The sequence below is a fragment of the Anopheles coluzzii genome, chromosome 3 (assembly GCF_943734685.1).
Source record: "Anopheles coluzzii chromosome 3, AcolN3, whole genome shotgun sequence".
In the NCBI taxonomy this organism is placed as follows: domain Eukaryota; kingdom Metazoa; phylum Arthropoda; class Insecta; order Diptera; family Culicidae; genus Anopheles; species Anopheles coluzzii.
Window position 1 is genome coordinate 83,893,830 of NC_064671.1, and position 27,862 is coordinate 83,921,691.

General features: G+C 46.1%; 4 protein-coding genes across 13 annotated transcripts in view; 1 reads left to right on the forward strand and 3 right to left on the reverse strand.

Annotated features, from left to right (window-relative positions):
* Positions 1–1,418, reverse strand: part of LOC120955779 (polyadenylate-binding protein-interacting protein 1-like) — an 11,256-nt gene extending 9,838 nt beyond the window's left edge. Inside the window, exons 1-3 of one of the 3 annotated variants that reach the window (XM_049609213.1) lie at positions 1,267–1,418; positions 1,091–1,195; positions 285–774 (exon numbers count right to left, since the gene is read on the reverse strand). In XM_049609213.1, the coding sequence (XP_049465170.1) occupies positions 285–327 (43 nt within the window). In that variant the 5' untranslated portion in view covers positions 328–774; positions 1,091–1,195; positions 1,267–1,418. Of the gene's footprint in view, positions 1–284; positions 775–1,090; positions 1,196–1,232 lie in introns of all 3 variants that reach the window. The other 2 variants (XM_049609211.1, XM_049609212.1) reach the window with 2 other exon arrangements.
* A 1,690-nt stretch (positions 1,419–3,108) lies between these two features.
* Positions 3,109–7,452, reverse strand: LOC120955778 (dihydrolipoyl dehydrogenase, mitochondrial). Its single transcript, XM_040376921.2, has 4 exons — positions 7,175–7,452; positions 6,649–6,798; positions 3,978–5,150; positions 3,109–3,896 (listed from the first exon to the last, which is right to left on the reverse strand). Exons 1-4 carry the CDS (start codon positions 7,214–7,216, stop codon positions 3,741–3,743), a joined length of 1,521 nt encoding a protein of 506 aa, XP_040232855.2. The 5' UTR covers positions 7,217–7,452; the 3' UTR covers positions 3,109–3,740.
* Positions 7,453–8,828: 1,376 nt separating this feature from the next.
* The window catches only part of LOC120955777 (transcription factor SPT20 homolog), a 93,158-nt gene continuing 74,124 nt past the window's right edge, over positions 8,829–27,862 (reverse strand). For 7 of the 8 annotated variants that reach the window (XM_040376914.2, XM_040376912.2, XM_040376917.2 and 4 more), the window contains 5 exons: positions 13,417–13,471; positions 13,248–13,306; positions 12,886–13,171; positions 11,542–12,809; positions 8,829–10,741 (listed from right to left, as the gene is read on the reverse strand). In XM_040376914.2, the coding sequence (XP_040232848.2) occupies positions 9,686–10,741; positions 11,542–12,809; positions 12,886–13,171; positions 13,248–13,306; positions 13,417–13,471 (2,724 nt within the window). In that variant the 3' untranslated portion in view covers positions 8,829–9,685. The remainder of the gene's footprint in view (positions 10,742–11,541; positions 12,810–12,885; positions 13,172–13,247; positions 13,307–13,416; positions 13,472–27,862) is intronic. The other variant, XM_040376916.2, reaches the window with a different exon arrangement.
* Positions 24,560–25,131, forward strand: LOC120955781 (probable salivary secreted peptide). Its single transcript, XM_040376926.2, has one exon. The coding sequence runs from the start codon at positions 24,665–24,667 to the stop codon at positions 25,025–25,027; it is 363 nt and encodes a 120-aa protein (XP_040232860.2). The 5' UTR covers positions 24,560–24,664; the 3' UTR covers positions 25,028–25,131.

A 27,862-nucleotide genomic window follows, 5' to 3' on the forward strand; every position in this document is an offset into this window, starting at 1 on the left:
CACGCATACAAGCACACACGCACCATCATCATCATTGTCAGTAGCACCAGACACCAGCGTACACGTATATAGCGCAACCATCCATTTTTCTTTTTCCTTCATGGCGACCATCTTTCTTTCGGCCTGTTCCGAAATCGTTCTCCTCCTGCTGGCAAATTCGCTGGGGTCTGCTGCCGCCGCTACTCTATTACACTCTTTCCATTTCACAGATTGGATGTGCTTGTGCACGGGGCAAGCTGCAAGAAAATAACACTTTAAGGTTGCATTAGCCTACTACTACTCACTTCTCGGTAGACGCATCGCAGGGTAGTTTTTCTGTTGCGCCATCGTCCCCGCTGGTTTCGTCGGGAGGTACAGCGTCCGGAGAATCAGCAAAAGCAAATCGGCCTCTGGGGTTCCTTTTTGTACTTCGGTTTGCTCGCTTTTGAGTACGGTGTGTATTGGAACGTAAGGTATGCAGTATGTGTGTGTGTGTCTGCTCTGTTAGGCCACACTCGTTGAACTTCTGTCTTCTTCTCTCGCCCTTCAACTAACTCCCGTTGAGATGCACAAGGATTAACCTTAGATTGTGTATGCGCGTAGCTTTGTATGGGTGTATCCCCCGTACAGGTTTGCTATAGCATGCACAATGTATTTTCTGCCTTTTTACGTCGTTTCTCACGGGTCACCGATGGGGGACGATTGAGACGATTCCACGCAACGAACTATTTCCTATCACAGCACAGAATGCAATTGATGCCACTGAAAGCTTTTCACTTTATACACTTCTTTTTCCTGTAGAATAACCATAAGATTAACAACAAACGGAACCAAAAAAGAGCCACCCGAGGACGAACCTCAAGGGATTGGGGAGCGTATTTCGCGATTTGCGTATTGCGCACCGTGCGTTGTACGTGCGTGCTTGTGCCCGTGTTTGTGTGACGGCAAAGGAGTGTGTTATTTATTCAAGCGCGATAGAGGTTCGGGCGATTCTCACTTCCGCCTCTAAGACCGCCTTCCCGTACGCGTGCTGTGCCACACTGCACCACTACACTACACTCCTCCCTTTGCGATCAACAAACACCGACGGGGTTTTTTTTTCTCTCTGTACCACAGCTCTTTTCACGCCTCGGTCTACCGCGTGGCGAAGTAACGCGTGTCGCACAATCTTTACACACACACACACTACCCACCAGCACCAATTCGTGCGTGGCGCCTACGAGGGGGAATTGATTTTTCACAATGAGACAAACTTTTCTAGGGGTAGACTGGGATGGCTGGGTGTACCTCTGCACTGCACTGCAGTTTCTTCTTTCACCAAATTGCACAATTCTCGTACGTTGCCCGGAGGTTGCTCTGCCTCTGACGTGCGTGATTAGCTTTTCTTTTTCCTCTCTCGCTTCTTGACAATTTTTCATCGAACTGTTTCTTCACACGCGCACACACACACACAGCACACGGCCACATGCACACGCACACACACCAGGTGCTGGCTTGACAGTTTGTCGTTCGCGTGAGCTGCCCGTACAGCATGGCGAGGGTTTTTGACGTTGAAAATCGCTGCATCTCGCTCATTTTCTCTACCCTGCCTTTACTTACCTACAGAAGAAGAAGAAGTTCACGCTCGTTGTGTCATGCCATCTCTTTCGCGCCGTATATGGATGTATGGAAAATGTAGACAAACTCAGTGGTTGATGTGAATGTGGGATGTATAATTTTGTTGATAATTTGTATCGAAATCGACTACAGTTTAGTGCAAATGTTATTAAAATTAATACGGCAAAGGGTCATAGGATTTAGTGTGCAACGCATAGAATCGTCGTTCAAAGCGGCCGATTAGATTAGATTATCATGCTGGCCTTTCAGGAAGATGTAACATGTACGAGCAAGTGATATGGCGGAGCGAATATGTAAATATGGCACACACATGAAATGTAGTGCCCCGTGGGGTCAATGAGGAGGAGGTGAAGGAGTGGAGGAGTGTATTTATTTTTTGGCCATTTAATTATCTTCACCAAAACAATCGCACACCAGCACGAGCTTTTTGGCGGCCATCTTGAACCCTCACAAACTTGTCGTAATCGTCACACATTTTAATTTTTTATTAGGCTTTTTTATTCAATTTCTTTTTTATTTTTTGTTTCACGCTCAACCGATCTCTTTGCGATTAACCACAAGACTGACTCAAGGCTCCTTTATTTCTCCCTGTCGCCTGACTTGTCTTCTCTCCCTGATCTCACGATCTGTCTCTCTCTCTCACACTCTCTCTCTCTCTCTCTCGATTCACTCTCGGAGTTCACTCTCTCTTGATCCCAGCTACCGCTAGCTACCGGTAGACGTCCGTCTCCTTTTCCGCGCGCCTTCTACATCTCTATCTCTGCTTTCGTTCAATCTCTCCTCTCTCATCCTCATTTTTGCATGTTTCAATATTTTTCGCTCTCTCTGATTTCACTAATCTTCTCTCTCTCACTCTTGATCCCTACAAAACTCTCATTCGAAACGTCAAAAACCCTCACAACGACTTACAAAAAGCATCGCTAGCGAGGAAAAATCGCACCGATTTGGAGCGTTGGCGAGCTCACAAAAACCGGGTTTTACCGAAATAAAGCGTTTTGAAGGGTAGGTTGAAAACTTGACGAAAGAAAAACGTATATCTTTGCTTTGTAATTTGAAATTGTGATCAAACACGGTTAACAGAAAATGCGATAAATTTGTAATCTTTATTTCAGCCAACGATTCGATTGTTGGTTTATGTTACAAAACCTCTTTGATCGATTTAAGGACACAAAATCACATTCCAAATCACTGTATTAAGGTATTTTTTTCCAGTTGGATTTTTAAAATCATTTCAATCATCATTTTTAAAGCTAAATATAAGCATAGAAGAAACTGCAAACAACGTTTAAGTAAGGCTTAAGTCTCAAAATTTCCTGCAATACCGTACAAATGTGTTTCGCAATCATTACTTCTTAATGTTAGTAAGTAGAGTATTTGAACCACAGTATTTGAACGAATACATAGGATTTTTATGAATGTAGAGCCTTGATTAAGCTTCCTTTTTTGAAAATAAAATCATTCACACTTGAACTCTTTCGAATGCAAAGAAAACGACTAAACGGCGCAGACCAGTTTATGAGCTAATAAATAATCTTGCTTTTGGGTTTCATTTTATTCGCCTTTGTTTATATACTGCACTGTTTCCAACAGAAGAACAATCTAATTCAATGGTTCCAGATTCAAAAAAACGTTCTACGCCGGACAATCGCTCCTCTTAGCACGAGTCCTTAGCACTTCCGGAAAGGAATAATGCCAACACCCGAGCGTAGGAAGAGACGAGCAGCATTTGTTGTTTTACTCTTCTCTCTTTCGCGTTTTACACTTACAAGGGAAGGTACTGACTGTAAGAATGCTCCCCTCCCAACGGAGGTTGTTTTTAAAAATTGCTTCGTATCGTTTCCCTTTTCCTCCCCCAATTTCCTAATTTTTTCACCGCCTTTCAGTCGGTCGTCTGCTATAGAAAAACAACACAACAAACGGCCCTTCCGCCTATCTCGCCCACCCGCATGATGATGGTGTGCCGAAAAATGAAAGGCGAGGAGTTGTTTCAGGAGACATCCCGCATAAGGGAGGGATAGGGAAAAGGCGGTTCGTCTGTAAGGTTTGCACACTTATTTGCTCGCTTTACTTCACCATAAAAATGGATGTGTTGCTGAACTGGTAGTGGGGTTGTGTTGCGGGTGTGTGGTTTCTTTTTTTACAAATTAGAAGTTGATCGGCTTGCCGAAACTGGCCGCTGTGTGTGCCTCTCGCAGGGCTTCGGCGCAGGTCGGGTGAGCGTGGCAGACGCGGGCAACGTCCTCGGCGGACGCACCGTACTCCATGGCAAGGACAGACTCGTTGATCAGCTCACCAGCGGCCTGGAATTCGAAAGAAGAACAATTAATTGAGAGTTTCTTTTTTGTTTTAATTATCCAAAATTGAAATTCTAAAGCCCTTACCGGTCCAATGATATGCACGCCAAGCACGCGATCCGTCTGCTTGTCGGCCAGCACCTTCACGAAGCCGTCCGTGTCGTTGTTCGTCTTGGCGCGCGAGTTGGCCGCGAACGGGAACTTGCCGACGTTGTACGCGACACCTTCCGCCTTCAGCTCCTCCTCGTTCTTGCCGACCCAGGCCACCTCCGGGTGGGTGTACACCACGCTCGGCACGCAGTTGTAGTCGATGTGCACGTGCCCACCGAGCATGCCCTCCACGCACACGATACCCTCGTCCTCGGCCTTGTGCGCCAGCATCGGGCCGTGGATGCAGTCACCGATCGCGTACACGCTCGGTACGATCGTCTGGAACTGGCTGTTCACCGGCACACGGCCCCGGTCGTCCTTCACGATGCCAACGTTCTCCAGCCCGAGACCCTCGGTGTACGGCCGGCGGCCAACGCAAACCAGCAGCACGTCAAACTCCAGGTTCTGCTGCGAACCGTCCTTCACGCTCTCTACCGTCACCGACACGCCGCTACCGGTCTTGGCCGCGCTCATCACCTTCGTGCCGAGCATAAACTTCATGCCCTGCTTGGTGAGAATCTTCTGGAAGTTCTTCGACACCTCCTGATCGATGCCGACGCCACCGATCGTGCTGAGGAACTCGATCGCGGTAACATCCGCACCGAGACGGCCCCACACCGAACCGAGCTCCAGCCCGATCACACCGGCACCGATCAGGCCGAGCCGGCGCGGCACTGCCTTCAGCTTCAGGGCGCCGGTCGACGAAACGATCGTCTCCTCGTCCACCTCGATGCCCGGGAAGGGCGTCACCTCCGAGCCGGTCGCGATCAGGATGTTCTTCGTGTTGACCGTCTCCTCGCTACCGTCCGCCTTCTTGGCGACGACCGTGTTCGGGCCGGTGATCGTGCCGAAGCCGTTGATATGCGTGATCTTGTTTTTTTTGAACAGCTGCGCGATGCCGCCGGTCAGCGATTTGACCGCCTTCGTCTTCTGGCCCATCAGCACGTCCAGGTCGAGCCGCACGTTCTCCACGTGGATGCCGCGGGCCGCCAGGTCGCCCGAGTGGGCCATATGGTAGTAGTGCGAGTTGTTCAGCAGCGCTTTCGACGGGATGCAGCCCACGTTCAGGCAGGTGCCGCCGAGCGTGTCGTTCTTTTCAATGCACACGGTCTGATGAGTAAGGGTTGAGGGAGAGAGAGAGAGAAAGAAAATCATGGATATTAGAAGAATGTTAGGGAGATTATGCTGCTGTGGATAAGGAGATGACTAAAGTACCAGTAGGATATGTTGCAAAGCATTTAACATTTGCAGTCGTTGTCTACTTCTAGATCGTTTGGTTTGATAATAACACCGTATTTACATAAAAATTGGAGTTAAGTGTCAAAAAAATTCTATTTAACATGGAAAACTATTATTTTAAATGGTTTTACATTATGTTAGACCTTGTTTTGGAGCTTAACGTCGAAGAATTAACACGATCAATGCAATGATCGGCGTTGCAATGCAATAGGAATGTCTTCCATTTTTGATATGGTACTCACAGTCATATATTTTCAGGACAATTTGCAATGTAAGCAGCATTATTCAAACCTTTGGAGATGTTTTTCTTTGGCACAACATAAATACCAATATATGATTGATGTTGAAAACCATGTAGCGAGCGTTGAGTAATGCTGTTTACAATTAAAACTGCCCCGAAGACAGTGTAAGATGCGTTATATTAAACGTATGTACCGAATCGTAGTTGTGGGAAGTTGACCGTAATATTACTTGTTTTGCTTGTCATTGACAAGGTTAAGTATTAATTAACATATGAAACTCGCCATTGTTAACACAAAAGCCGTCAAAGAATTGCGATTTCTTATTGTAAGACGTCATTGTAGGAAGTGTCCCTGCGTTCAGTTGCTTTTAAAAATGCCTTTAAATATGCTTTTTGAAGGTATTTGTCAAACAATGAACAAATTGTTCCTCTCTCAACACGATCGAGACTTGACATTCTACCTGTTTTTGTGTTCAGTTATCCAACAAAATGAAAACTCGAGCATCTTATGGACCTGCGAAATGATTCGCCTACATCCCTAAGGCACCATCGATCACACTCAAACATTACGTAAATCCGCCGGCAGCATGGTGGCAGCGAAGCGCGTGCGAATTATTTCCATAAACCGACGCAACGGCTCGGAAACACAGCTGACCGAGTCATGTTGCGGTCGTTTAATTATAGCCGCACTATGGGACAACGTCGCTCAATTGACACCATGTGTTTAAAAAACCCCAATCTCCAAACAACCAGACAACATTACAGAAGTAAGGAGAGCCGAGTATGTTGTTTGACCATAACGGAAGAAACTGCTATTTATAATTAAGGCCCCTCTCCACATCATGTGGCCATACTCCACACTTTCACTCAGCGTGTCCACAGTGCCCCGTGCGTGTACGTGACCTTGAGCATGCTGCTGAGTGTTGCGCGCGCGTCATAAACACATCTGACGTCTTGGGGCCCGTCCGGTCCAATCGTCATCCGCCAAACATAGCAGCCACAGGTCATGATGCCTCCAAGCACTTTATCACAATGTGCGTGTATCAGTGTGCTTATCAGCGTTGCGACTTCTGCTTCTGCTAACTAAATTGCCATCACGCTATGCTTGCTTCCCCCTCCTTCACTCACCTTCATGCCGAGCTGGGCAGCTTTGATGGAGGCGACGTATCCACCGGGTCCGGAACCGATGACCACCAGGTCGGCATCGTGTGTCGTCGAGTAGTACCGGCCGTACAGGGCACCGAGCACCGCGCCATGGTTTCGAAGGCTTGCGTTGCCCTACGGCGAAACAAAAGAGAAAGGATCGGATCATTGCACCGGGAATGACGTATGACAACCGGCGGACGTAGAGCAGCTCCGGGTTTGCTGGCGGCGCAGGTATGGGATTTTGGCAACATTGTGTACCAACACACACACACACGCACGCACGCACGTTTTGCCAGCATAATCCGTCACGGTTTCACCATTTGTCGGCATTTGCGTCGCGTCCGTGCAATAATGCCATCGCTCGAATGATTGACGGGGATTGCATAATCGATCCCTTTTCTTCTGCCATTTAGCGAGCTGGTACGAATAGAAAAAAAAACACCGTCCGCACACGTCGCACCACACGTTGGGAGGGGGGTGTCTATCTCCACCCGCTCCCTTCACCTACCTTGACGGCAACATTAACCAAATATCGAATGTTGCACTGCATGATGGTGTAATGCTGATTACGGGCAGCTGGCGGGTAGATCCTTCCGTTTCCCACTCGACTATGGCAGGCGCACAGGCAGGCGGAATGCGTTTGCTTTCGGATTAGGGGAGTGGTGTAGGTGGTGGTGGTCTGGTCCGGTTCCTCTTTCGGGAGGTTTCGTCTGCCGCAAAAAGGTCCACTTCACTCGCGCAAATAGGCAAACGGCAAACTTTTTTTTCTTTTATTCTCTTTCTATTTCGCGAACCTGCTGACAGACGTCAACGTTGACAATTGCCGCTCGTGCGCTTGACAGCAGGCAAGTTTCGTTCAGTTTGTGCCAAGGACAGTGGGACAGTGCTATGGAAAAGTCCAAGTAGGCATGTTTTTTTGTTGCGAATTTTACTACTTTTTCACCAATTGCATAAGCGAGTTCAGTTTGCAAGATCAATTTGAGTTAAAGTTTTTATCATTTTTTGGTGAGTGTGCCATTAGTAGAGCATTCATATCGTATTAATTCCATTTTTATTTGGGTCTTAGACAATGCCGTTTCCTGCTCCGAATGATTGATTGCTGTGGAAGAGATTATGAAGATTTGTTGATCGTTTTTGAACACAAATGAGGTAAGCCAAAACATTCAATCATCTTACACATTAGTTCGGATAGTAAATTAAACTCGTTAATGGGAATCTACGTGTATAATTATACTGATTTGTTTGTTGTTTCTGTACATATCTTACTACACCTTTCTGATGGTACGATGAACTACCAAAAGAGTCTTCCAGTTCCGGCTTGCCTCGGTTACTGTTTCCTGTGTTAAGATTTCAGCCATCAATTGGTCATTCAATTACCACTAGCTTAAGATCTAGAGGAAATACCATAAGGCTCAAAGAGTACAGTCGCGGGTATCATTTTTTAAAAAATAAGATACTTCTTCTTTAGTTCGCTCTAAACCCGGTACGTCGCATTAGTACGGCTATGTACTCCAGGACACACGATCCAGTTTCCAAGTTCTCTAACTTCTTTCTGTCTCGTACAGCACATCTCGTTTGTCTGTGCGGATGATCCATGACTCCTGTCCGTCGAAGATCACCGGCTGTATCAAAGTGTGATATTTCTCACAGGACTTGTATTCTCTAGATATCTTTCCGTTCACTTTTGAAGAAGACTAGATGCAAGCTAAGCGTGCACTATGCAGTCTAAGCGGTCGCGTGGAGGATGAGGATGTCGCTGTTATTTGATAGACCTGATCTCAAGCAAGGCATATCACCATCATGTCTATTGATTTTCAATTGCACTTTTGTTGTGTTGCTGATAACAGTTCAATTTTTAAAAGTTCTGAAAAGACGAGTGTTATATAGTCCTACTGAAATAGTCCACTAATCTTGCTGTCGGTCATTCCACAGCCTCAGGAAACACTTCATTTCAACCGTTTTATTGTATCTGAGGAAAGTTTGGATAATCCAAATCGTGTAGTCCTTTTAGACAGTTCACACTGATTGGGAGGGAGTACTACGAAGCTGTCCCTAAGCTAAGGTTATATTATTAAGATTAAATGGAATGCCATTCCATCTAGCTTAGTAGCTCTAAGTTCGGATAGCACATCTTGGATAAAACAGCATCCTCATCGGGCCTATTCGGAACAGTGTGCTTTATTCTTTATTTTTACATGATTTTCATCGATTGATTTCTAGGTGTTTTTTTTCTAGCCATTGCTTCCATCAGTTTGGCATCGTTGGACGTGGAAGGTTTTCAGGCGATAGATGGAGAGATAGATGCTTGAGAGGGAGGAAAAACATAGTACAATATAGAACGAGGTGTGTCTGTGATTCTAAAACTACTCGCTAGGGATGAGTATAAGAAGGTATAATTTTTTTTTACTGCGGCTGTAATCTTGTTCTGATAATCATAACTTCGTTCTTACAACGTTTTTGCTGCCTATATGCTAGAGGAAACCATAAAATAACTATAACTTACAAAAAAAAAAACAAAAGAAACTGGTGAAAGTATGCAGGTGCAAGGATAGATAGAGTTTTCTCCAAGGACAGAAAAATGAATTTAAAAAAAAGATCAAAAATACTCCGCTACTCTCTCTGTACACAATTACACATTCTTCATTCGATCGCACTATCGATACTTGGGGAATTAAATTAAAATAGCGCTGGAGAAAAAAAAACATTACATTAAATTAGCTAATCAAATGGAAACAGAAGGAAAGTAATAGCCCCGAGAGCGAAATATTGAGTGCTTCTGCGGTTTTTTTTCTCGAATAGAAAACTCATATACACATCTGGGCTCACCTGAAGACAGGGTGCGCATGATGTGTATGGAGAGCATATGTATCACGTGACTTAAATCAGATAGAAGGGGGCGAAAGGAAGGGCATGAGTATTTTGCTTTCGGCATCAGCTGCTGGATCAAATATTTACAAGCGCAAACCACCGAACGAACAGGCATCGGCACTGTGCATCAGCATGCGCGCTGGCTGATGTACTACATGAAACGAGGAACGAGCAGTATGTAGCGCTTCCGGCGCGAACCCGTTGATCCCACGTTCCTTAACGATCGCCTAGTACGGGTACGATGGCGCGGCACGTCCAGATAGAACGGATCGCTTAGTACGTCACTCTCCTTGTACTCGTCGTACCCCTTGACCGTGCCCGGCTTCGGACGCACTGTTGTGCCGGGCTGCGATGGCGTGCTGGCGGCAGTGCTCGAGATGGAACCACCATTGCTCGTGATCGAGTAGTTGATCGTACGGCCGTGATTGTCCCGGATGGAGGTACTGGTGGTGACGATCACCTTCGGATGGCCGGGCGTTACCGGCGAAACACCGACCCGGGCCGACGGCTGGACGCGCGGTGGCGAACTGCTGCTGCTCTTGTGGTGCTCATTGTTGATGATAAACCTACTAGTGTTGCTGGTGGTGACGGTACCACCACCTCCTCCGCTCGGGAGTTTCTTAGAGCTACGATCGTTACTACTAACGCTACTACCACTATTACTGCTGCTGCTACTACTCTTATTACTAGTCACTCTATTACTGCTAGAACTATTTGCGCTAGGATTAGTATTAGTTCGCTCGCTATCACTTCTCGACACGGCCGTGCCGTGCTCCTTCTGGTAGCGATCCTCACCCGTCTTGCCGGGCGATGCATTCTTGGCGATAACAAATTCACTATTGGTGTTTGACTTAACGCTATCTAGGGTAGGATTGCCCTGCTCCGACTCATCCGCCTCGGAACTGTAATCCTCGTCATACTCGTACTCTACCACCGGGTCCTGCTGTTGCTCCTGCTCAGCTTGCGATTGGTGTCCACTGTCCGCCTTACGCTCACCGGTAGCGATCGGCGTTTGCTCCTTGCTGGCCGTCGGCGTCCCCTTGCCGTGATGCTGGTGGAAGGGTGGATCCGAACGCTTCAGCTCCTTGTGCTGGGGGATCTGCGTCAGATCCTCTACGTCCGGGTCGAACTGTAGCGAGATGTCCTTCTGATTGCGCAGCTGCTGCTCGAAGGGTAGATGCAGCGGTACCTGAAAACGAACCGGATACTGTCCGGGATCAGAAACGGGACGTAAAGGTTGACGGATGTGGTGCGAGATGGATGGCGAAAAGTGTTGGGGAAATATGATCAAGATTCGGTGAATCGTTGTATCTGAATCTTTGCAGCAGGCAGACTGGTTATCTTCAAGGATTCGTGGGTCGTAAATGATCTTAATTGATCCACTTATCATGAATAAGTTACTAATCCTTGAAAATTTCTTGAAATCCTATGAATCTCCTAGAAGTCATTCAGGGGTCTTCATGGGTTCTCATAATTTTAGGACACTTTCTTGACTCCTGCTTATGGCTCTTACTTTCCTGAACTTTACGTGATGGTAAAAGGACTTTACAGCACCCTTTTGGATAGGCACGTTGAAAATTCCTATTAGATACGCAATGATGCCTTCCAAAAAGGATGTCGTAAACTCCACATCCCGTCATACAAAATTCAGTTACCGTAGAAAAGATTCAAGTTTAACGAAATTATAAGATTTTTCAAAGTTCTATAAGCAGTTCTATTAACATTTATCTGATACAATTGGCATACATTCTGGAATGTCTATCATATCATCTATATCTATCATAAGTCATTAAAACAATCCTCTAATATTCTTGAAAGTTGTCCAAAATGTCAAAGATTCGCAAGATTCAGATTCAATTTGAGATTCAGATTCAAGATTCGTGATTCGGCTGACTTTTCATAGAAGATTTAAATGGAAATTGTGGATATTGTTCTTATCTAAATTAATGAATCTTCTGTAAAGAGTCGTGTGAAGCACTACTCCTGAGTGGTATGCCGAAGACTCACCTGAGGCGGTGGTTGTCTTCGGTATCCTTCGAAGCGTTCCTCCTGCTGCTGCTGCTGGTGATGATGTTGATGGTGTTGCTGCTGCTGCTGTTGCTGTTGCTGGCGTAGTATATCCTGCCGCTGCTGGGGTGACATTTGAGGAGCCACCGACTGTGGTAGCTTGAAACCCTGAGCCCTCAAGCGGAACGGTGTCAGCGGGGAGGCAGGCGAAGGCAGCGCTAGCGGTGACGATGAGGCAAGCAGCGGTATTCTCTTTGGTGCTTGTGTTTGTTGCTGCTGCTGCTGCTGCTGCTGTGGCTGATTCGATCCAAATCCGCTCGCACCAACCCCGGTCGCGAACGGTAAACGCTGCGTGGCGGGTGGTGCTGCGGACGAGGGTACATTCTGTTGCTTCTGCTGCTGTCGGTTAATCTTCTGCGTGTGCAGTAGTAACAGTGCCTGATGGTTCTTGATCTCGGCTTCGTGCTGCTGGACCTGCTTCTGCTGCTGCTGCAGTGCTTTCTGCTGCTGCTTGACGGCCGCCTCCTGTTGGCGTTTCTGCAGCTCCTCGTGCTGCTTGGTGATGGCTTGCTGTTGGAGTAGCTGCTCCTGCTGCTGGCGCCGCTGATGCTCCAGCTGTTGCTTCTGTTTGTGTGTCAGCGGAGGTTGCGACGGTTGGGCTTTGGGCTTCGTGCCACTGCCGGCGGGCGGTGTAGCTCCACCATTATCACCGTTACTAGAAGGTGGACCGCCGCTGACACCTCCACCATTGCTCGTGGTGTGGGTGGTGACCGTAACGTGCGAGTTTGTAACGGCCAGCGTGCCCCCGTTCTGGAAGTGCTGCTGCTGGAAGGATACGGCCGGCTTGACGCCACCGGCTTTGGTTGGCGGTTCCGTTTTTGGTTGATTGCCCTGCTGCTGTTGCTGCAGCGTGAACTGTTGCGGCGAGAAGCTGCCGCCTTCCTCCAGGGCGGGCACGACGACCGAATCCTGATCGGCGGACTTGCTGTCGTCCGGGTACTCCTCGTCCTCATACTCGTAGTCCTCCTCGTCCGACGGGGGTTTGCCGGAGGTGCTCGAGAACGCGTGCGTCGGTGTCGCGATCGTGGAGGATGAGATGGGCTGTGTGAAGCCCTTGCTGTTGCCGTTGTTGAAAACGAACCGTCTGGATGGGGTGGTCGTCGCTGGCGGCTTGGGCGTAGTGGTGGTCGTCGTGGTAGTAGTTGTAGTCGTCGTGCTGGTGGTAGATGAGGAATCGCTTCCTTCGCTCTCTTCCTCCGAGCTGCCATCTGTAAGAGGGGAATAAGCACAAGACATTAACATCATTCATTTCTAATTACCCAAACAAAACCTGAGGATTCTTACCATCTGGTGAAGGTATGATGGTGTTACCGTACAGCTCCAGATTGAGATAGTAAAACTTCTCCGACTTGGAGCAATCGACCTCGTCGACGCGCTCGCAAACGCGCGTCTCCTGGTCGAACACCGTCCCGTTCAGGCACAGGAACTTGATGTCCATCGGCTCGTCCCCCTGCCCGATGGTGCACACGTGAAACATCTGGCAGGACGCTTCCAGATCGGCATAGTATCCTCCGATCACTTTGCCGGCGCAGGTAAAATTAGTCTCCGGAAGATTATCAAAGTCAAGGTACTGCGTTGTGGGTGGAAAACCAAACGAGATTATAAAAGCAGGCCTCAGAAAGAATAGCCAGTGTAGCAAAACCTACCCCCGGTTCACCCATACAGTTCACGCCGAAGAAAAGCAGCAAAAACGCAATGAACGTCCCTGTGGAGAGCAAAATGTGGAGAGGATATTAGGCGTCTCGTGTAATGTCCTCCAACTCAGTAGGCAACGTAAGGTCCTAACCCATCAAGAAGCCTATGATGAGTGCTTACCTTGCGAAAAGGACTGCAGTATCTTTAGAACCTTCATTCTGGATCGTCGCCGCATCTGTAACGAAAGGGGAAAAACGTGGAAAACACTGGGTAAGAATCAAGACAAAAAGAAATCGAAGTAGAAATTAGCATTCCACGATAATGAACGTGAAGTGTGTCTTATGGGGAATTCGATCGTTGTTTAAGAATTCAATCCACAGTCGCTGGTGTAGTGTGGGGCAGGTGCCCTTTCAGTAGCCGTTTAGCATTGCTTCTAGGGAACAAAACGCAGAAAACGGAAGAGAAAATTCCATTCAATCGGGCACTATGCCCACACACACGCACAACCCTCCGAATCGAATCTCGTTAGGAGGCTCCCCATTAAAAGTATTGCACCTGCTAACCGACCAAACGGAAGGTTAAATCTCTTCGCAAGTGACCGCGCGCCTGTTGTTTAATTGAAACCCCTCTCTTGCCAACATTCGGATCGATACACCGATTGGTTGCGGTTGGTGGAGTTTTGTTTCGCCTGGTTGTTTTTTTTTTGTTTCTTCCTCCAAAGTTTCCACAATTCTATCAGAATCCCACAAGAGAGGTGACCAAACCAGGTGATGGGAGTTCGTCTTTGCTCGCTCAATGCATCATATGATCGTGTGTGGTGTGTGTGTGTGGTAACCTGGGAAACGAGGCCAAATTTGCGTGTTTCCCACTGTACAGCTCACAAGTTGGCTTCCTGTTCTGCGGTGTTGTTACGATTTGTAGCTGCCTGAGGCTTCATGCAACCGTTGTCGTAGTGTGGGACCAGCCCTTTGCCTGAGAGCTCAGACTGCTGGGGCGAGAGGAATAAAATAAGTTGTCACTAACAGTGAACAACTCACCGTGAAGGTGTTGAAGACAGTGGTAGGGCGGGGTCTAATGCGACGGAAACGGCACCGGGTTTCGATCTGCATTCATAATCGATTGGATTCTGCGGTTTCTGTTTAGCGGCCCCGGCCCTATGATCCGCTTAAGAGATGGTCCAGCAGCAGATGCCCGGGGGGTTTTTTATACGCTTCTGTTTCGTTCCCTGTCCTCTGTGTGTTGCGTATTGTCGATTTGAAATGTCTTTTTCTTGCCATGTGTCTCTTTCATTCCACTGTTTCTTTTGCGGCAATTCACTTGTTTCGTCTTTTTGTGAATAGTAAGTTCTCTCTTGGAGTACTTCTGCCTCGTACACACACATAAAAAGGTACAGGTGACGCTAACCTACCGTAACATCCTGCTGCACCTGACCCCGCCAGACGGGAGCGCCACGCAGCATATGATGGGCAGCAAGAAGCTCAATGAAGAGCGGGACAACCTGCTTCCAACACTGTGTGACTGGGAAAGTGCGACTTTGGGTGAAGGAAAACCGCGAAAAATGCCATCCCAGAGTGTAATCGATACCACCGGCCGGGGAGAAGTGAAAGAATAACAGAGTAGGCGACGAACCCCCTCCCCAGTTCGTGTGCAGTCCTTTTTGGTGTGCCGTTTCTTCTGTTTCCTTTTTGGAAGTTCCTTCGGTGTCGGGTTTCCTGTGCACCGACTGCACAGATTACACACGGATCGGACAGAAGTTATGAATGAAACCTCGCCTCCCCTTGTACGCTTCATCACCTTTCGTTGGATAATCCTCTCTCCAGGTGTGGTGGAACAAGTGCACCAGATGATCATGGTGCAAGCCGGGTCGGGCCAGTACGACACGATCTTTAAATCTTGTAGAAATGTAGAACGCGAGGCGGCATTCTTTCGCAGGTTTTTCCTCTCTCTTTCTTCTATTGTTCCCGCAGAAGCTATATCTTTATTTGTACCATTCCATGTACAAATATGCAAAGCACTCGCTTGGAGCTTATTGTATTCCTCCCGCAGTGTCGTATGATAAACGGGCTTGCTGCCGGGCGAAGCGTTTCTTTTCGAAATGGCGGTGCGTTTTGGGGGTGTAGGCACGTGCCACAAGAAGGCGCCTTTTGCAGACGCCTCTCGGCGATCTTTCGATGCGCTTTCGCGCACAATTTATTAACCTTCGTGCAGGCAACAATAAAAAGATGCTTTGCTTGGACGCGTGGTCTTGCACTTCTCCTAGCTTCGATTAGCGGTAGAGCATACGTTGTTTTAAGGTCTCTTTTTTGGTTTGTTCGTTTTAGGAAACGAAGGCGCGTTTGTTGACAACGCTACACCTGTTGACCCTTGCAGGACGCTATAATTTGTAAACAATTGAATTGAAAGACGTTGCCGTTGGAAGGTTCCATGGCGTGTGTGGTGCATGACTTCTTCAGAAGGACTAGAATGCCACGGAGGAAAAGTGCGCCGTTAGGGTATGTATCTTGTGTTGTATTACATTGTTTCATGGTTATCAAACATAGCATAGAACTTATATGAGTATGTCTTGTATTGGGGAAATACACCGTTTGGTATAATTGTATACACATTGTAGAGATAATGAATGTATAAATACGTTCGGCATTTTCTCTTTATATAACATTTTTGGAATAATATTTTTAGTGACGAAACCTGAGTTTATACATCTTTAATGACGTCTTTTGAATATAATTATAAATTTTAATATTCAACATGATAAATTGTCGCAGCAGCTTCTAATACACGCTCTAAATTTATATTTACTTCGTACGACTGATCCAATTTATTTGCCTTATTATTAATTCATTCGTCCTGTATCCTGCCGATGGGGGAGCATGATTGAAGAAAACTGATCGACAAGGTCGATAACACCCAAGCACAGAAAAAAGGACCCTCATAAGGATAATTCCCCCAACGGTCTCCGAATAAACCCTCGCTCATGTCCTCTATTCCCCCTTATCGGAACCATGTGGGAAAAGGGTAAAAAATCCCCTTTTGCACCTGAAAGTCCTACAGTTTGGTAGGAGATCCCGCACGCCCCTTTGATGTAAAAAAAACTGTTGTACACTTTCTCCGGGCACTTGTCGCTGGTAACGACAGGTATTTGTGGTTCTTGTGTCCAGCTCCATTTAGAATGCCTCAATTTGGGGGAGAGACCAGTACATAGCACACCGGCAGACTCGGTGTCGCGCATTCGGATGGGGACTGTACAATGGAAATGGATCGCCGACGATCGTTACACATGCTCACACACACACGATACTTTTCCAACTGTTACATGCCTTCCCCTGGGTTTAAAAATTCAACTTCTCGCTCCGTTGCATCTGGCTTCCAGCGGACCGTTGCATAAAGTCAGCTGGTGGTGGGGGAAAAACGTACAGCCCTTAGCTAACGCTAGCACAGCACGTCGCTCGGCACTACAAAAGCGGCCGGTCGGGGCTTGTAACGGATTGCAATAGACAAAATGTAAGATCATTCCTTTCGACCTCGACCGGTTCGCGTTCCTGGGCCGGTCGAGTAGAAAATGGAACAAACATTTCCGATTTTTAGAAACCTTTCCCATCAGTGAATTAAATTTCCTCGGTGAAAGGGTACAACTCAACAAACAAACAAATTATTATTATAAAATACTAAAACCAATCATCCGAAACTAATTAGCTGTAGTAAGGCTTCGTGGTGATGCTAAGAGTGGGTTTAACAAATTTTGTAGTGAACGTTACAAATTCTCATATATTTCCAAAGATGTGTTAAAAAGGTGCAAAAATCTGAACAAATAATAATGTTTGCGCGAATAAGATAAAAGTGGTAGTTGATCATTTTGTTAAAATATTGTTCCAACAATTTTATTCTAATTTGCTTGCATGCATATGTGTAAAGTTATAAAAGCATTTGTTATTTTGAGTTAGTAGTGGTTTACCCGGTGATCAATTGTGTTGATGTTTAAAATTTTAGAAAAAAAAAATCTATATAGCTTGCCACTAAATTGAAATTTATGTGCACATTTAAAAGCGATTCTATAAACAAGTTTGAGATGATAGCAGGTTGCCAGCGGTATTGTTGTATTGTTGTACGATTTTTTAATTAATGTACATCGTCTCTGAACAACTCGGCAGTCCAACGAAATTGTTTTTTAAAATCTCGTACCAAAAAAAGCAAACGTCCCACATTAGAAAACAGCAGAGCTCAAAATCAGCGAATGTTTTACTTAAATACTTTACTATGTCACTACTTATAACAAAAATAATGTTAAAAATGGAATTAATCCAAACATTTTACTCTACTCTCTGAGGGCTGAGGGCATTCTAAAAAAATGGTCGAAGTTAAGCATTTAATGTATTAAGATTTTGTTTGAAAAATCCTTTTTTTTTACAAATTATACTCCAATTTGCCAACGAACAACTCCTCAATTTTATATGATTCCAACAAAACAAGTATAATGTTTTCATGCTCTAACTGTATGACGAATTATTTTGAGTAAATTAACAACACTTTAAAATACTTTATGCGTTGGGAAGAAAATGATATTCTAAAACATAGCAATCACATTTTAAGAAAGGCATTCAAAAGCACCGGAAACGTTATTTTGTAAAAAAAAACTGTTGCTCGTTAGAGTTCTTAAACCCCTAAGTTACACGAGCCAATGTTAAACCATTCCAACCCCAAAACTAACGACATTGGCCTTCGCGGTTCGCTGCATCGTTCAAGGGGACTGATAGTGCCGTGTTCGGTGTGGGAAAACCGCTTTTCAATTGTTTGCAAACTGCCAAATTGTCAGGCAGAAGAATATCCACTGGCGAGTTGGCTCTCTTTCCATTGCGGCTCCAAATCGTTGGCGTATTTTATTTCGACCCCGTACGACAACACGCCGGCGAGGATAATGTACCGTCGGTACGAATCGAAGCATAACGAGATTCACTGTCATGGTTCGCCAGTGGGGTGGGGTTGGGATTGAATTAAACAAAAGGTGTGTGTGCTTCTTTTTTGTGGGTGGATGACTGGACCACATAGTCTCCACCCAGGCACAGACAAAAAAAAAAGATTCGGTTCCGGTTCTGTGCCGCTCGCTCATTGCAAAAGAAGGAAGCACGTTGAGTGTTTGCTGCGTGGAAGTCGGTTTACCTAGCAAGCAGTCACGCGTGGCGGGAAAATAAATTCAAATCTAACACACCGAGCAATGGTTCGTTGCAACATTTGTAAGGCTCCGCAAGAACATATGATATGAATGGAGGAGAAAACGGAGGAACAAAACGAAGGAGCAGACGTAAATAAAAAATGAAGAGAGTTTTCCAACCGACACGGAAGGGAACGCGCATCATCAACACTTGTCTTGATGAGGGTTTGAAAGAAAGAGTGTGAAATGAGAGAAAATGCAGTAAAAACAATCGATCCCCCTAGAGTACGGATGTACTGTTTTTGCTAACATTTGAATATATTGCTATTTTTTTACTTTCAATTTTGTTCAAATTTACAAATTTCTTTACAACATTTTTCGTCTGATGTAAAAATAATGTTTTAAATTTACATAAAAATTTATAACACCAGAAAATACGTAAAACTTTGAACAAAGCACATACACATCGATGAAAACCTACTGTGACAAGAAATAGCGTAAAAACACATCTCCAATTTCAACACTATTCCCATTAATTCTTCGAATTGTAAACGGTTCACATGCGTCTAGCCAGCGTGTAAGCTTTTCCCTACCTGCCATCCCATGCCATAAGTTTGACCCCGCAGCAGCAGCGGCACCAGCAGGTCATCGGTGGCACCGCGGTAGCAGCAGGTGAAAGGACCGAGCAATGCTCGGCACCGGGCAAAGGACACTTGCCGCGGGAGCGAATCCTTTAATTGACGGCGCTGATCTAGGCACGGCTAGAGCGAAGGACGCGAAAAGGACAACACCACATACGATCATCATTATCGCGGTACTGTCATTGTCCTTCCTTACTTTTTCTTCCTCTCTCTCTACGATAGCGGCATTACATCCCTCCCTGACTGTTGCACGCATGTCCTTACATTATGTAGTTCATCGCTATCTTGTCCTACATCGCGCGCGTTAGGGTTGCTGCGAACCAGCTGCTGGGTTTTTTTTTTGACTGAGCGCTTCGATGTGGCACTCCTGTGGCGGAACAGGTCGCCCCGATCACCCACACGCCTTTTGCGGAAGGAAGTTGTATAAAACGCGTGCGTACACTGGAGTCGTCTTCCTTTTTATTCCCGAGAAGTATGTATGTGTGCACTTCCACCACGGTGCAGCCAGTTGGTAGCGTGGTGAAAAAAGAGGGTCGAAAGTGCAACGTACGCACACACTCATTAAGCGTCCTGGTCGCAGGACATTCGCTTTCCGAGCGAGTCATATGTTGTGCCTGGTCATAGTATAGAAACGAGCAAGAAGAGGGAGATCAAGGAGAAGCAAAAGGACTCCCCGTCATTATCCTTCCTCCAGCTTCGTTTCAAGACTGCATAAATTACAAACGTTTATGATCAACGGTATTTAACGTCAGTTTCTTTCGTCCCACCGCGGTAGACATTCCATTTCGATGGCACTAGACTCGTACCATTCCCACCTACTGCCTTCTCTTCCTTTCGCTGTTGGTTCACTGACAGACAGTGTTAAGGGTTGTGCTGTTGTCGCTTTTCCCGTTCGGGACTCATCGCGTGCCGGTGCATTTCACCTGTTGCATTTGCCCGACAGCCGGTCCGGCGCTTGGATGCAGGGAGGGTCGATTTAATACGCTTTCGCGGGGTATTATTTATTTGCTTTTATTTGAACGGGAGAAAATAGATTGCTTAGAACTTATAGTTGACTTTTGTTACTGTCCTACGGAGCATTGAAACCTATTTTATGATGTTTTTTTTTTTATTACATTATATTGATTTCATGGCATGATTTTCTGTCATTTTAAATATTATCTATTTCATTTATACTCGCTTTTACTTTTGTTCGATCGATTTATGTAATGCTTTGTGTGGACAAATTCAGGCAACAATTTAAGAAAACTTGAATCCCCAATAAGCTTTCAAAAACCGTATCGCCTGCCGACCATAACATTTGTAAGGCTCTCCTGATCATGAGAGCTTTGAGTGGATCCAAGTTGCGGTGAGCTTTAGATTTGAAGCTTTTAAACTGAAAGCTACAAGTTTGATCAACGAAAGCGGAGCTATAATCTTTAATGTGTTTTCTTCTATTTGTCGTTTCAAGTTAATTTTAAACTAAACTTGAAGTCGATCTGAAACTGGAATTATGTATGATACAATATGTCTAATATGTAAAATATGTTAATTGATAATTTTCATAAGAGAATAAATAATTTACATCAAATTCGTCATATAACTAAAAACAAAGTTGAACTGAAATGTTCGTGTTGGTTGCGAGGTTTTCGAGAGTAAACTGATTGACTCTGCTTTCAAGCTTGTTTTTGATTAATATTTAATAAGTGTAAAAACCAACAGCATGCTTTTTCATTGAATTATTTCTTTGACACTTTGTTATATTTGCTGTGCAATCAGAAAGCTGATAAAAGTCAATAGAAAATTACTTATTTTAATCATTGCCTCTACCAATAATTAAATTACTCCACACGATCATGATCATCATCATCCCCTTTTGCTGCCACAGCAAAACACAGATAACAGGTGCTGGAGGGCAACACGAGCAAAACGATCGCCCAAAAGCTCATCAACTTAATGAGTTAATTCATTGGCGGGTTGATCGTTAGCCTACAATCAACGGTTTAGCGGCTGCTACCGTTTCAGCACATGCCCTGGCAGAAGATTAGCGGCCCATTACACGAACAGGCCCGCACAAACACAAACACCATGCACCATGTGGAGCTTTCTCGTGTTGTAACAACGTTCGCGATGGGAATGTTAATGGAGGAAGCAGGTTGAGGTGGGGAAGAGTCGTGCAAGTATAAACATCTTAGATGAGGCATCTGATGCGTGATGATAAAAGAAAGTGAGAGTGTTTAAAAGCTGTTTGGGATTGCTGTTAAAGAGGCACGCAAACATCTTCGATGATCTTGCATACAGAATCGAATATTTTTATAAATCAGTGGCATGAAAAATTCATTCTTTATGCCTAGTTTGATACATTCTCCGCATGATCTTGTTTGACTTGTGAGGTTGCATAACAAGCCAGTGTCTAGGGTTACTTAGCGTAATGAGCGAAATTTACGAGTCGCTCTAAGTTGATCCATTTAAAAGCTGCCAGAGCCCGATCGGCACGAATCCAACACGTCCCACATTGGAAGTTATCGTTCTCACTGGACAACTTTCGACCGTACGGATCCTTTTTAGGTAACGAGATCAACTATCCGCTCGATGAACAATTAATCCAACGATCCTTGGATATTGTTTTACTGCAGAAGGACACGAGGAAACAGGTCTTGAGCTGTGGAGCACGTTGTTGAAATTTATGATTTTTGTTTTACCCAACTGTCAGGATAAATTGCAATTTTTTCTGAAGGATTTTTGTTGCTCCCTTTATGGGACCGCTTTTGATACGCGTCTTCGTCTGATAAATCAAGCTCCAGTTATGGTGCTTGCCAAGTGCATCCAAAGACCTCCAACAATCTCGTACACGACGTTCCAGGAATAAATGTCGAACACATACTTCGGCACATTCAACGAATGCCTGCGGACATACATAACTGCACAGAATCGCTTGAAGTTGTTCGCTTCCACCCTGGTGAACGCGGACAGATCACTGGCCCGCACTGGATCACTATCAAAATAATTGCTATTGGAACGAAGAGGGAGTAGTCCATTAGAAATAGTCGAAGCAAGAATTTCCCAATGGCCTGCTGCTCTCGAAGCCGAACCACCCTCCGCGCTTCGGTAATCCGAAACTTCAGTGCTTCATGTCGGACACATCTTCGCACAACCCCCACTGGTCGGAGGCGAGAATTCTTCGCAATGCGACGGTGCCTTGCGGCGGCACCTTAACCCAGTGCGGGAGAGTACACCGCTAACGGTATGTACATACCGCTCGTTTAACACCGAAAACGAGCTGCGGTATTTTGTGTAATGAATGCTAATGATACTTCGCTTTTGCTGTCCGCCGTGTACTCTCGCACAACTTCAGCACACATTGCCTCCGAGGTGTGCATTTTTGTGTTTAATTTCATGTGTTTTGTTTTTTTTTGCACCCTTTCGTCTAGTTTTCCCAGCTGTCCCGCAGGCTGTCGGTATCGAGCGCGAGAGCTTCTCCTCGATCGGTGGCGGCCACCGGCGACGACAGCAACTCTAAGAAGGGTGCTCAAAGTGTGCTCTCTTCTGCTGCTGCCACGTGAAGAGAACGATTTGAGGCGCGGGTTGGACACATTGCGGTGGTTGAAAGATTTATGTGGGAAGTTGCAGAGCCGTGTAGAGACCGTAGAGGTGGACTGCCAGAGAGTTATCTAAGTCTCGCCGCTCGGTGGATGTCCATTGCGAAAGTGCGCGAACCGCTCACCACCTACGACATGGCGCGCTACGAGCAAGCAGGATATGGTCATAATGAGATATTCATTGGACGCTTCGTTTATGGTTGGTATTTAGCATTCTTAGTCCCGGGTACAGCAGTGGCAGTGGGGAGAGGAGATATTAGTCTTTGGTCACCTTTAACCTTCCGCGCCGTTAGATTCGTTAGCTTCATCAGTCATAATCAAGAAATGGTTGGGCCGGCTGGTTGCGGCGTATGCAGTCCGTCGTCGCTGCGTCGTAGCGTGGCTAAATGTCAGCTGACCCTCGTGAGTGATTCTCTCACACCGTCGGGTCTGCTGGCAATCAGGATCCAATCAGGATTCGCGGCCTGAAGGAATTGATTTTTGGGAGATGTTCCGTGACGAATCGGCCGTGCCTCATTAGACCATTCCGGTGCGAGTTTATATGAGGTTGCATCATTAGCATCGATTTGTGGATCAGCTTGCGCCGTGGTGTGTTGGTCTTATCAGCGCGCACAAAAGGTCAGAAGGTGGCTGAGGTTCTTTCCCAAACGTCGCGTTACGTAAGCGTTGATACATCTAATGCTCATCAGTGGAGCTGCTCAAATCTTGGCATACCCCATATATCCAATCTTCTTGGCTGGTGGATCTGGTCGCGTGCCTCTCTCTTTCCAGCCACTCGCAATATGCATGCATGCAGTCGGCTTTCGGTACACGGTTTAAGGGCAGCCAAGATTTATGTTACCTATCTCTTCTGGGAAGCATTCAATTAAATTTATTATTATGTCAGTGATGGTTTCACAATCACAGACACGCCGAGTGCAACAATGATGTGCCGGTGTTGACCTTTCCCTACATTTCCTGTGTAGAAACCTTTCGTTTGTGGGGGGGTGGGAGTGCTTTGCTATGGATAGGCCAAAAAAAAATCAAACATTAACTAAGCTGTCCGGTAATAGAAGATCTCCGGTGCGAGAGCAAACACGTCTATTTTTCATGTTTAATTAATTCTATGTCTTACGAGTGCTACATCCAGCGCTATAGAATGCAGTGTGTGACTTTGAGGCTATGGTATGCCAGATCGCTTACGTGGAGGCCTATTCCTGATGTCTAGTTATAGCTACTTTGCAGTTACAGTTACTTTGATATAGCTGAAGTACTTTTTACTCCAAACGACTCACTGGTATGGTTCGCGACTAGGATATCAACCTTTTGAAAAGTGTTACCTTGAAAATGCATTGAAGACTTCAATAATTATGACTCATTTTCGATCGCGTACATAGATTTTCCGTCTAAAAAAATCCCCCAGTGCCTTGAACTGTGTCGGTGATCCACATTATCAGCGAAATGATCATCTTCCAAGATAGGGTGCGCGATATCGTTGTCATATCATATAACGAGATCCGGCCAGAAGCGGTTGATTCATCACGATCGTTATCTACGTGATACGCAAGTGTGTACGGACACGATCAAATCATCCTGACGCTCGTTTCGGAACTGTCGATAAACAACCAATCGGTGTGTACTACCTAAATATGTACCGGTAAAGAACAACAACTAACGATGTGCATACCCCTCGTGTATGTTAAAACGTGTCAACTGTACCACAGCACCCCCTTTTGCCACGGTACATACATGTCACAGAAAGTGCAATTTTTTGTTCACTTGGCTCCGGAACACAGTGAAGATGAATCGTGCTGTACAAACAGTTGTGTTCAGGTTGAGCAATGTTTTCAGAAAAACAAAGAATTTGTGCAAAGAAGAGCACAGAGTTGAAGAAGGTTTCGCTTTTTCCCGACAAACTAGGGAAGGAGAGATAAGATAAGCGCACGCGAGCGCCGCATATAAACAGTACTGGCATTACCGTCCCAATCGTCAGTAGTGTGTGCTTTGCGAACGGTTCGATTCACTTCCGGAGGTATCTTGTGCTTTACGTATCACTCCCATCCCAGAAGCTCCCGAGCAACGAGATGAAATTCGCCACCGTGTTTGTTGTAGTGCTGGCCGCCGTGCTCGGTGCCTGTATGGTTACCGCCCAGACGCACAACTACTTCTTCGGATCGCGCATCCCGTACGATAGCCTCGTCAACCAAACCACCGTCATACAGTCGAGTTCGTTCCTGCGCGTGAAGTCTGCCTACCTGGACTACCCGCTGAAGGGACAGCGTGGACGCAATATTACCGCCATCTACGTGTACGACCGGCTCGGCAGTGGCCGTGGAGGATACGCCAGTATTACGAGCGGTGGCATCGGAAAGAACTACACCCGTATCAATCTGAAGACGCAGCGTGGAAATGGCATGAACTTCCAGGTGGAAATCTACGGCCGCTAAGATGCTGTCGTCCCGCTTGATGAGCAACGACTTTGTAAACCAAACAGACGAAGAAATAGATAACATTCGCTGACATGCTCTTTCATTGTGCATACTAGCTACAACCCTGCTCTGTGCTGTGTGTTTGTGTAATGGACAGTTTACATAGTGTGCAAATTAGATGGCGTGAGAAAGATTTTCGCCGTAAAACTCCGAATGGTGTGTTCATTTCAAGGTGTGATTCGTTATCAGTGTGGTTCTCCTCCCTTTGATGGAAGGCACTTTTCCGCCGTTGCTTGATAGTTTGTTAGTTAATTAAAACAAAACGGCTTCAGCTTCAGTGGTGATGATTTATATCTGTGCAGATACGGCCTCGACGGTGGCGTTGTTGTTTTTTGCCCGGTGACGCCTTGACCGTGACCGCCGCTCAGGCAGGAAGTTTGATAAACTTTAGCAACATTCACTACTTAAGAAGCTCTCGAACAAATGGAGTGCTTTAAAAGCGATGAATATACATCGCCGGCGAGGGTGATTCGTAGCGTGAAATATGTCTGCCGGAGAGGCAACTCCGCGTCGTATAATGCGTTATGGGAGTCACTGAATGTGTTGTGGATTTAATGCGGCATTACAGGTGCTCTTGAAGAGGTCAAACAGGCTCATGTCATCTGTCGTCGCCGCCTGCCAGCGATCCTCCAAACGTTGCAGCGCCCTGCTTCAAGGAACCGGCACCAGTTGTGATGTAGTTTTGTCCGAAAGCCTACGGTAGCAACGGCAACAGCAGCACTAGGAAAAGGTCGCTACCGTGTTGTCTGCTGCTTTAATTGCTTTTTATGGAAATCACTAGCGCTACACGGTACGAAACCTTTTCCGACGCGCAACCCGAAAGGATCCGATCAAATGTCAGATCTGCTCTTCTTTACACGTTCTCTGCACGGTGGCTTTGAGAGTGCACACGGGCGAATTGAGGCCGTTTGCTACATCGTGCAAGCTATCATCTGCGACGTGGAGGAGTCCATCTTGTACTTTGGGAAGTGTGATTAGGATCTTTTCACAGTAGTAGTTTTACAGTGCGCAATTGTAATGTATTTGTAAGATGACTATGGGGACCATGTGTTAATGTACGCCACAATGATACTAAATTCCAGCTTTTGCCCGAGAAGCGTTGTGCAGAGTATATGTGAGAGTCGACTAATTAGCGCTAGTTTATTGAGTTAAACAAAATGATACTGTTTTAGGCTCGCGAGCAGGTGTTCGCATGTTTACAACCACCACGCAAAACAGACGATTGCATCACTTTCTACACACGCAACAATGTCTGAACTGATTGGACGTTTTGGGGCAATGCCTAAATCCGCCCTACAAAGAAGCAGTGATGACGTGTGGCGGGGGATTAGAGCCTACCGAACAGATCGGATTAATTATCCACCTGTCCAAGACGTCGTCGCTGTTGACGGTTGCTATATGCCTGCTCACCAAACAGCATGCATGGTGTGAGTGCTTTACCCATAAAATTCAAACCAATCTGGCACGACGGAAGCACGGCAACCACGACTGTTGCGGCTGTTCCATGTTCCGCCAAAGTGTAGTTAGGAAGCCCAAGCGATAATTGAGACATTGTGCGCTGGACGTATCTCTGTACGCTTTTTTTTTGCTGTACCGTTTGCGGTCGGTACGTTGAAGGCTCTGGTCCGATCCGCGTAGAGTGGCTAGACATTGTAGCGCCCAAGTGGTACAGTCTACGCCGTGGGAGATCATTATTTGACGTGAAGTTTTGATTGCCCGTCCCGAAAACTTGTAAAGCACCAGCACCAGCCAGACCGGACGTTAAAGGTCGTGTGGTTCGTGCGAGTAGGCGCTCTCGCATGCGCAGTAAGTTATTCGATGGGCCCTGTTAGGTGTGTGGTGTAGGACATTTATTAGAATCTTTATGTTGGAACTGTTGAGCTGAGACTATACCAAACGTGCTAAGGAGACTCGTTTAAAATCTACTACGGTTATAAAAGACCCCTCAGTCAATAGTGTAACGGTATGGTGATCGCTCAATGGGAGGTCTCAATATTAATATTTTATACCCCTTTTACATACACTTTCTTCAAGCACTCATAAATGTCAGATGCCACCTCCAATAAAGCTGCCCAGGAAAGACAGGGTCATTTGCAAAACTCGAAAACAACCTCCCCCTATGAATTGTTTCACCAAGTCTCCATGACCGTTCTACACTTAGTAACCAGCCCTATTACATTGGGCCTTGCTCACCAGCAGTTTCAGTTTCGTTTTAATGTGCAAAACGGCACTGCTTAGCGGCGGTTCCACACCGAAAACGCCAACGAAACACAGCGCGTGGTGTAGGGTGGTGCAGTACATTTGGGTGGGTAATTATCATTCGTAACGCTCATTAGACACCGGAGCCACGTCGATTGAAATTGAAAGCCCAGCGGAGTTCGCAGCAATTTTCAATTATGCGCTTAGCACCTCCCTACCGAAGGGCCTCTCAGCCAACGATTGGTGATGGGTGGTGGTGGGTACACAAATCGGCAAATAACATAAATCATCGGCCTCATGACGGAAACACGGGCAGCTGTGTGAGGTTCACGTTTTACTATGCCTATCCGACCATGCGACCAGCAAGAAGCTCGGTACACATCTGCATAGCGAGAGGGAAGGACCTATGGCGGGACATTTGGGTCCGCCTTGCGTCAAATCAATCAATCATCGTTAGATGGCTGCTACACCTGATTTAGTACAAGCATGTGCCACACATAGTTGTGGATTATTGTCATTAGGGGGTAGACTTGCATCATCGCTTCTTCAGTTTAGCAACAGCGGGCAGCATGTTTGGCTGTTGCTTCTCATGCG

Bases quoted from the DNA above. Each gene is read 5' to 3' on its own strand.
- LOC120955778 (XM_040376921.2), bottom strand. From the start codon at position 7,216: ATGCAGTGCAACATTCGATATTTGGTTAATGTTGCCGTCAAG. The intron at 5,151-6,648 runs GTGAGTGAAGGA...CTTACTCATCAG, and splicing joins CTGCCCAGCTCGGCATGAAG to ACCGTGTGCATTGAAAAGAA. The intron at 3,897-3,977 runs GTAAGGGCTTTA...TTCGAATTCCAG, and splicing joins GCGTGCATATCATTGGACCG to GCCGCTGGTGAGCTGATCAA.
- LOC120955781 (XM_040376926.2), top strand. From the start codon at position 24,665: ATGAAATTCGCCACCGTGTTTGTTGTAGTGCTGGCCGCCGTGCTCGGT.